General features: G+C 39.8%; 1 protein-coding gene across 1 annotated transcript; it reads right to left on the reverse strand.

The window, feature by feature from the left end:
• Positions 1-4203: 4203 nt before the first annotated feature.
• LOC307267376 (5-hydroxytryptamine receptor 3A-like) lies at positions 4204-9175 on the reverse strand (the record flags this gene model as incomplete). The annotated part of the gene is made up of 10 exons (XM_080049690.1): positions 4204-4422; positions 4524-4609; positions 4989-5153; positions 5493-5703; positions 6297-6457; positions 6550-6719; positions 7530-7639; positions 7810-7854; positions 8706-8866; positions 9139-9175. 10 exons carry the CDS (start codon positions 9173-9175, stop codon positions 4204-4206), a joined length of 1365 nt encoding a protein of 454 aa, XP_079905816.1.
• Positions 9176-9840: the final 665 nt, after the last annotated feature.

Below are 9840 nucleotides of genomic sequence, written 5' to 3' on the forward strand. Positions count from 1 at the left end.
AGATTTTCATGTCTGAGATTCTTAAAGCGGCTACGAGTAACATTTAAATATATTTTAAACAGCCTCATGTTTCCTCTGATAATCATAAATTACCTTTAACAGCAAACGAGACCATCAGTGCAAAGAAAGACGTTTTTAAATAGTTTTTATTGCTGCTTTTGGTCTGGTCGCACACCCAGTACGATTTTCGGTTCGCTCGTGCAGGCTCTATGATCACATATCCGTATTGGTCGCAAATTTCAGTGTGGCGCTGCAACGCGATTTGAGAAGCCTATCCTTCCAGGTGAGGGAAGGGGAGCGGGAGCCTTGTTTGAGACAGTTATTTGTCGTCATAATGACTGATAACGGGGCTGAACCATCAAAGAAAAAAAGAGAATGCAATAAAGAAAAGCTAAAAGGGAGAGTGATATAGGCTACGGGCGGGACGAGGGCGTTGCCTAAATGAATGAGCGGTTGGTACTAACACAAAGTTTGCTTTGCTTCACCATCATCAGATAACCATTATCTGAAATAGTCATTATTTACATCAACAACACAAACACATTACCTCATCGTGATCCATACTAACTGCCGTCTCTAGTTCATTCGCTTTCTGTGAGGACACGTAATCTTTCAGCTCCGTGAGAGAGAGTAGTTAGGTGACACTGCTGCATCAACTCATTGCAATCAGGTGTGTGTAGCACTGACTGGCATTTGTTGATGCAGTGTCAAAACCACTCTCACAGAGCCGAAAAGAGTCCTCATACTTTCAACAAACGGACATGCACTATATTGCGCCCTTCTCAGTTCACACTCGCACGCCTGGCACGAGCTAGAAAACAGCTTTGCGACAGCGGGCGTCATAAAAATACTACCGCTTTTGTCCAAAGGGGACGCCAACGGGCCATGTTACTCGTAGTGGCTTTAAGTATCCTGTTGTTTAAATTAGATAACGATTAGTCTTTATTGATTTCCAGAGGTGTAAGCAAGATGAATATAGAGAAAGTAATCGAAAGTAGTAATTAGATGTATATGAACTAAAATTGGAAAAAATCATAAAAAACAAACTGATAAATATTTATCCTTTAAATTCGCTAAAATTTTAGATGCATATATTTCAATGACTTTCTGGTTCCCTTTTCCTCTTTGAATCTTTCTGTAAACATTCGATCCATTTTTAAAAACACCCTGTCTTTTATAGGATCAGTGTCACATGTCCATTATGAAGCTTCTATAATTATGTTTCATAACTTTATAACTTAATGCTTTTGTTGAAATTAATGTGTCAATAATTGTATGAACGATGATTTATTTATTTCTTAGTATGATCTCCTGATTTTCCTATTATAGGTAATTTTTTTATTTAGTTATTTTGCCTTTTTGAATGTTTTAATTTCACATTTTATATCATTCAATTATCCTGTTATAATTTCCATTTTTTAAGACTTTTGAGAACCCCCTTAAAAACAAGGTGGTACATCTCAAGGTGGTATTGCTAATAGACAATTTCCAATAATTAAGAGAGAGAGAGAGAGAGAGTAGTGTGAGATGAATAGTTGATTATTAATATTTTATTGACAAAAGTATAATATAAGGGTGTAAGGTTCTGGGTGATATATGTGTGCATACATGCACATGTTGGAGCTGCCATGGAAGTCATCATCATCATCATCATCTTCAACCGCTTATCCGAAATCGGGTCGCGGGGGCAGCAGCTTGAGCAGGGAGCCCTAAACTTCTCTTTCCCGGGCTACATCAACCAGCTCTGTCTGGGGGATCCCGAGGCGTTCCCAGGCCAGCGTGGAGACATAATCTCTCCACCTAGTCCTGGGTCTTCCCCGAGGCCTCCTTCCAGCTGGACGCTCCTGGAACACCTCCCTAGGGAGGCGCCCTGGGTGCATCCTTACCAGATGCCCGAACCACCTCAACTGGCTCCTTTCAATGCAAAGGAGTAGCAGCTCTGCCCCAAGTTCCTCACGAATGACTGAGCTTCTCACCCTATCTCTAAGGGAGACACCAGCCACCCTCCTGAGAAAGCCCATTTCGGCCGCTTGTACCCGCAATCTCGTTCTTTCGGTCATTACCCAGCCTTCATGACCATAGGTGAGGGTAGGAACAAAGATCGACCGGTAGATCGAAAGCTTTGCCTTACGACTCAGCTCTCTTTTCGTCACAACAGTGCGGTAAAGCGAGTGTAAAACCGCCCCTGCTGCTCCGATTCTCCGGACAATCTCACGCTCCATTGTTCCCTCACTCGCAAACAAGACCCCGAGGTACTTGAACTCCTTCACTTGGGGTAAGGACTCATTCCCTACCTGTAGTAGACAATCCATCGGTTTCCTGCTGAGCACCATGGCCTCAGATTTAGAGGTGCTGATCCTCATCCCAACCGCTTCACACTCGGCTGTGAACCGATCCAATGAGAGCTGAAGGTCACAGGCCGATGATGCCATCAGAACCACATCATCCGCAAACAGCAGAGATGAGATCCTCAGCCCACCAAACTGCAACCCCTCCCCACCACGATTACGCCTTGATATCCTGTCCATGAATATTACAAACAGGATTGGTGATAAAGCGCAGTTCTGATAAAGGGAAAGGAGGTCAAGGTAATAAATAACTTTCTAGACATTTTTTAAATATTTGTTAAAAATGTCCCAAAAGCATGATGATGGCACATCAATTAGTTGATGAGAAGCCAAAGAAAATATTTAACCTCATTGTGGAGCTAAACCTCATTGTGGAGCTAGCAGTAAAAGGGAAGAGATCACCAAATCCATTTAGGACACATCACAAAATGTTTTGCAATGCCATCCAGTGGTTACTGAGATAACTGTTTTAAATACAATCTATGGAACACAGGAAAAGTCAAATAAGGATAAGTGGTGGTGCTACAGCAAAATTTTGAAGGAAACACTTAAGCTATCAGGATTCTTCATCTGAGGACCATCTGGCTAGCCAGTGGCTATCAGGATATTTCTGTCTGATTAAAGTGGTGACACATTGCTATCCATCTACTGTGATTCAATTATTTGAAACAATGAAAGTACAGAAGTCCTCAGGCTGTGGTGGTCATTTTAAAGGCACCGCAGTATCCTGAGGCGGTGAGCGTGCACATGTCTTTGTCTCCTCTTGTTACTGAGTGAATCCACCGCAGCGTCCTCAGATCCACTCTGTAACGCAATGAACGACCTCCTATTTTTTATTGAAAAGGTTTAGAACATTGAGGATATCAGGCCAGATGTGATTTGGTTGTAAATCTGAGTGAAGGATATGCAGTGAGATGAAAGCAGATTGAAACGGGACATGGGAAAGATCTGTTTGTCCTAGTGGAGAGATAATGTGAAATATTACAGTGTTGAAAATATGACATCAGCGAGGACAGTGCGTTTGTGTGCTTGTTGGTGCCCGTAGCTGTTGTCAAGGTGAAGGATTTGAAATGGGAAGCAGTAAAGTTTCCTCTTTAATCTTTTTCTTTCGGCCCTGATTGGATTACATTAGATTACATTTGTCTCTATTGTTGTCAAGGTGCACACAAGATTTTGGGAGGTGTTGGATTAGAACACATCGAAGTGAGTCTTGGGGTAAATATTTATGCCAGACACAGCTGCACCTTTATTTATACAGTTATATCAACATTTTGGGGGATTTTCAGCTCAATGAGGTATCTGTGTCTTAACTACAAACAAGACATTTACATACTCTCAAATTTTAAGCATCTTTATTGATTTAAAAACATGTTGAGTTCTTATTATTCATTCATTGTAGCCTAAAAATTCATTATGAATTTCATTTCCAATGAAAGATGAAGAAGAGGTTTAAAGCAGCCTTTGTTATTATTCTTAAAATTCAACATTAAGCTTTTACTTTATCCAGGTATCTCTGGTTGTGAACGGACGTGAATTATTATTTCTAATTCATGCACACAAACTCTGCAGTGGATTTTTTCAAATTTTCCATCAACAGTATTATCATCATGACACTACACATTTACAGGCCCTTTCGACTTCACGTTCAACTCTTCAACAGTTATCTCACCCAAATACCATAAAATAGCTTCAAAACAAGATACCGCAAACACAACAGACTGTGTACTTTTATAAGCACGACATGACACTGGTAGATTTTACAGCAAAAGTTTGACAAAAAGGCACACAATTAGCACATTGAGATTGCATTTTTTGACCGAACCTAAGGAATCAAAAGGTTATTTTTTTTACATTTCTAAGTGTTCCACTCTATGAAGATGAGCGGCAGAAACAGCGAGACAGTGATGACGTAGAAAATGTAGAAAGCTCTGTTGATTCTTGCGGCCCAGAGGACGGACTTCCCTCCATAGTCTCTGCAGCTGAAGTGCAGAGTCAGAGTTTTCTGCAGCTCCTTCAGCTCCTCCAGGATCAACAGCAACACACGAGACTCCCCTGACTGAATGCTGTTGTTAACCTGCACAGACCAGATGAAGTGTTAAAAAGACGAGTGGACAAAGTCATTATTATGACACGAAGATCCTTGCTGATGCTTTATCTGGACCTAATATGGTGTACCTGTTCAGCCACGGGTAGCAGTTCATGATGTCTCTCACCCTCGGACACTTTACAGATGCACGGACACAAGGACTTTCTTTTCTCCTCTGAAAAACACAAGTATAGAAGAATAACAAGTCAGGTAATATAATTCAAATATCCTGCAAATAAAAAGCAATGGATAATATGGTTTCTAATCTATGTAAAATTCCAAATTCCACTGTGTTTAGTGACTAGATATGAAAGGTGGACGGTAAAACTTCCCTAGTTATGACATAATAAGAGGCTAAAATCTTCTTCATCAGGACTGTGTTGGTGTGGTTTGATCCGCTATGATCAAAAGTGACAATTCCTTGGCAACATAAAAAAAACAAATCTTCAGCTTCATCAAAGGTTATCAGGAATCAGCTGGATACTATTGGTAAATTCCCAAGATATTTTTTCATTTTCGCCTCTGTAAAAAACTTGTCTTTTCTTGAATCTCACCTTTGTTACAGTTATCCATTCTGTTTTTTCCTTGTTTGTCCTCCCACTCAGCCCTCAGCCTGAACTTCTCCATGGATGCAAAGTCTTTGTCCATAAGATATGTAACCAAGATGGTCTCCAGCAGACTGAGCAGCATCAGAGCAAAAATCACAATGCAGTAGGTCGCTGAGAGGAAGAAACACACAATAAGTACTGCGCTGGTATGCTTGTGCTTTAATCCAGTTACAGTAAACATTTCCCCTTTATACCAATGCGTAGGTCTTGTTAAGACATGGCAGGCAGGATGTCATTCAGGATGGCCAGCAGCACAGTGGCTTTGAAGCCCAACTTTTAACTGATTATTAATAAGTTATTCTAGGATTTTTGCCAGGCATGGGAGAGTGGATATTGAAATTTAGTTAAGAGGGATTTACGTGAGCTTGTTTCAGCAGAGAGCTTGATTGAATAAGGGATATAATAATGAAAAGTCAAATCCTAATCGAGTTAAACATTGTCCATTTATACCGATGAGTGGAGTCTTGTTGGACATGGCGGGCAGGATGTCATTCAGAATGAGCAGCAGCACAGAGATGGCCAGCAGGACGGTGACTTTGAAGCCCAGCTTCTCTCCTCGATGGTCTGCGATGAAGAAGGAGGCCAGGTCCAGACTCAGGAAGAACAGGATCGGCAACAGGAAGTTGATGACGTGGAGAAGCGGCCTCCTCCTCATGGTGAACTAGGAAAAAGACAATGTTCACTGCGACCTCACAATATGTCGGCAGTAGCCATAGACCTCCAAATTCTATTCAGTTCACCATGGAGTTCAAGTATTAGTTTGTGCTTAATTAGACAAAAATCCCTCAATGCATTCTTGAAATATTGCGATCACAAGATTTGATGTCACGTGACCTTGAAATTTGACCTCCCAAATATAATCAGTTCAGCCTTAAGTTTGTCTTCAAATTGACAAATTGACAGTGTCTTCTTACGATGTTAGAAAGCCTTAGATACCTTGGCATAGATTTTTAAATTGACGTTGTTTTAACTAATTGTAAAATAAAAACTTGATGTGGTGCTTTGTTGTTATTAAAACAAAACTTTTTGAAATCTCCCATAGCTGTTCGATTAGATTGAGCTTTTCGAACTGTTAAGGCAAAATCATAATAATTCGCATTATTTTCATTAATTCCCAGCAGTTTTTAAATAAAATTCAAGTACTATTTGAGACAGAGACAAGTCTGAATAAAAATGCGATATTGAGTCCGGTTTAGAGACCAAGACCGATCTAAAGTAACACGGCCCATCTGTATCTGTATCTGTGTTGCGTACCGTGTATACGATCTGTTCCCACTGTCTGTCGTGGTAGGTGTAGTTGCTGCTGCTGACCAACAGCTGGAGAAACTCCCACTCTCCCTGTGTCTTTATAAGCTCTCGGGAAAACTCTGTGGCCCGAGACGAGTTGGAGACGGCAAGGAGGCGGATTTCATTAACTGAGATTCAGAGCAAAGAGTAAAAAAAACTGAAAAAACATGTCAGTCACAACACTGACTTCAGTGCCCTACATAGAGACGCTCCCCCTTACCGCAGTGTATCGCAGATCCGATGGTGATGTTGCACCGCTGCGTGTCGAAGGGGAACTTGTGCATGTCCATCTTACAGGTGCTGACCACCCTCACGTCCTCTTCAGACACGATAGTCCCATCGTGGGACACAAGCATGAAGGGATTCTTAGGGGAGTCATCCTTTTGTATCCTGAGATATAACACACACACACACACACACACACACACACACACACACACACACACACACACACATATAATATTTTCATGGCTTGTTTGAAGAGCATTTAAATCACATAAATCAAATAAATTCTGAACTCTCTAAATAGATGATGTAGGAATATGTGTTTGCTTTTAACCGGCACACGTAACAAGATTAGAGTGTACTTTAATAAACGTGAGCACACAGTGAACTCACTTAGTTACACTGAGCAAACACACGGGGTATGTGACAAATCCACAAATATTGAGATATCAAATGATCAGACAGCTACAAGTGCAGCTACATAGTACATGTTCACCCTATAGAAAAATGCCTCCCATTCTCTTTCAATCCTTCCTAATCCTGTGAATTTTATTCACTGCATTTACTCCATTTTCCCTGTTCCCTGTTCTCCCATTATCTCCCTTTATATTTAATTAGCTGTTTGAACTCCTGGATTTGGTTTCACCATGTAATTCAACACCTTTAACTGAGTTCATATCTGCTTAATTTGTTCTTTTCTTTTTGACGACGCTAGCAGCTTCTATCTCCCCTATACTTCACCAGCTTAGGAAATGTGCGTATTCGCTCTTCTGCCAAGATTTAGTAGACAAGATTGATGCCACCCAATCCCTTGTAATTTCACAATTTGACGCTTTTACACTCACAAATCAATTAAAAGAAAAACTGGTGTCAATAAACAGAAAGCCAAAATGTCTTATCTACAGAAAGATTTTTTGGGGGTTAATAATTGTGTATTTATTTTCAAACTACACATTGTGTGCGCTGCAGGCTCACATCTCAAAGATGAAGAGGTCCGGTTTCCAGATCATGTCCTGAGGAACTGATATCTCACTGATTCCACAAAACTGAGCAGGGTCCCATGTGATGCGTTCATTTTTCCACATCTGCAGTAAATTATTGGTAAATGACCAGAAAAACATGAGACCAGGTTAACAGAAAAGTTAGACATTAAATATAGAGAGACTGGATGTTACAAAAGAGGATTAGAGAGTCACATTTACTGTTTGATTGATTAAAAATTTAAAAATGTATATATACAGTCAGATTCCCTCACCATTGTCGCCCAGATGAAAGGAATGAAAGTTTGTGTTTTCTCAATCTGGGGGGAAAAAAACAGACATAAACCCATTTAGTAAAATAAATCAAAATCAAGTGTATTTATACATCATGTTCAAATACAACTGGAGAAGATACATTTGGGAATATAATACTGTGTACGTGATTAAAAGTGTCGGCAAAAAAAAGCAAAATCAACAAAAATGTACGGAAGCCCTAGACTGACAAATAAATAATCATACATTTTATTTCCTCTGTTTTACGCAGAGAACGACTTAATCAACTCGTTATCAAAGGATATTAATCCTTGTCTACTCATTACTTAAAATATGAAATGCCGTTTTCTCGATATCAAGAGACAATGGACATAAGAGGAAACAACCATTTGTTATGATGATGGGTTATCTCTTGATCTTGAGAAAACACTTGTTTTCTTGTGTTAAGTTAATTTACTAGTGATCTGGAGTTACTGGCGGCAACTAATATTTAAAGTAATGAGTGTAAACAACGCTTGTTATCTCATGATAACAAAGGAAATATAAAGTATGCATGTCCGTCTAGGGCTTCCGTACAAATGGCAGTAAAAAGATGAAATAATAAAGGTCCGATAAAAAAACTATTAATAGCAGTGACAAAGTGCATGGCGTTATCAAAAATATTTGCACAAAATAAGAACATGTTAGAGGTAGGAGAGGAATTAAAGATACAAAGAATTAACTACAAAAATACAGAAAGCACTATGTATAAGCAATCACATGCCATTCAACACTTTTGTCTTTTAAATGTTATTCTTAAAAGTGTAAAATCGCAAGGGAGCATTTGATAAGGAGTTGAAGGCTATTCAAATGAGGTGGTGAATCACACTAACTAACAGAGTCATGACGCAGCACCTACCACAGCCAGGATGGCATAGAGGATGATGTCCAGCTCTACCACGGTAGGGTGTGTGTAGTCCAGAACGGGCCGGGTCAGTTTATACAAACTGTTATCTGTGGTCAGGTTCAGGTAGTCCACAACGTCCTTGTAACTGCACACTTTCTTACAGGATGCCTCATCTACATAAAAAAAAACATCAGAGGGGAGTTTTTCTTAAGGAGAGACATTGCAGGTGAATAGGGTAAACATGTGTTGGATAAAGTTGAAGATTTTGTCACTTACAAATATGACTGTGACAGCACACACACCACATCCTCAAACAGCTTATCGAGCAGATATTAACAATGCTAGCGTGGTGGAAAAATACTTAAGCACAGACAGTCTAAAACTAAACTAATGAACACACTTTTTCGACATGGAAACACACCTCAAACATGCTTAACAGTCTCACCTGTGAAGACGATCAGGAGGAGTAAAGCAACACGCATCATACCTGCACCTGTGTGTGTGTGTGTGTTTTTATGTATGTGTCTGTGTGTGTCAGAGTAGCTTCCAGCCCGAGTGTGAGTCCCTGCTGTAAGACCAGATCCGTTCTGCTTTGATTTGAACAGAGGAGGACTGAAATAAGAAACCCCTCCCATGGGGGATAGCAAGTATTGATGATGTCATTGTTAACAGAAGACAGGTACAGAGACATATGTGTATCAATATCTATCTATATCTATCTATATATATATATATATATATATATATATATATATATATATATATATATATTTACTTCAGAGGCAGGTGTCATTGCAGGTGATCGAATAAAAAATAATAGAACAATAGGTGGAGGCAGGTGGGGATGGCTTACCCATCTGAGCGGAGAGATAATGTAAAGTTACTGCTCAATCACAACTTATTTGACACTGGCTACAAAAGGACGGTGGGTTGTAGGTCCGTGCAATGTGTGGGTGCACTTATAATTCAATTGGGTGGTAATGTGGTAACGTGGTAATGACATTATGAACACTGATACCATTCAAACCCACTCATTGTTCGCCCCTTCTTCCATGCACTACAGCTGATTCTATAAAAATACATATATGCCTCTTTTTTAGTACAATAAGTGACTTCACTGATGCAGCTTTTATTCACAAAATAGTTT

Source organism: Ammodytes marinus (assembly GCF_949987685.1).
Source record: "Ammodytes marinus genome assembly, chromosome: 20".
Classification (NCBI taxonomy): domain Eukaryota; kingdom Metazoa; phylum Chordata; class Actinopteri; order Uranoscopiformes; family Ammodytidae; genus Ammodytes; species Ammodytes marinus.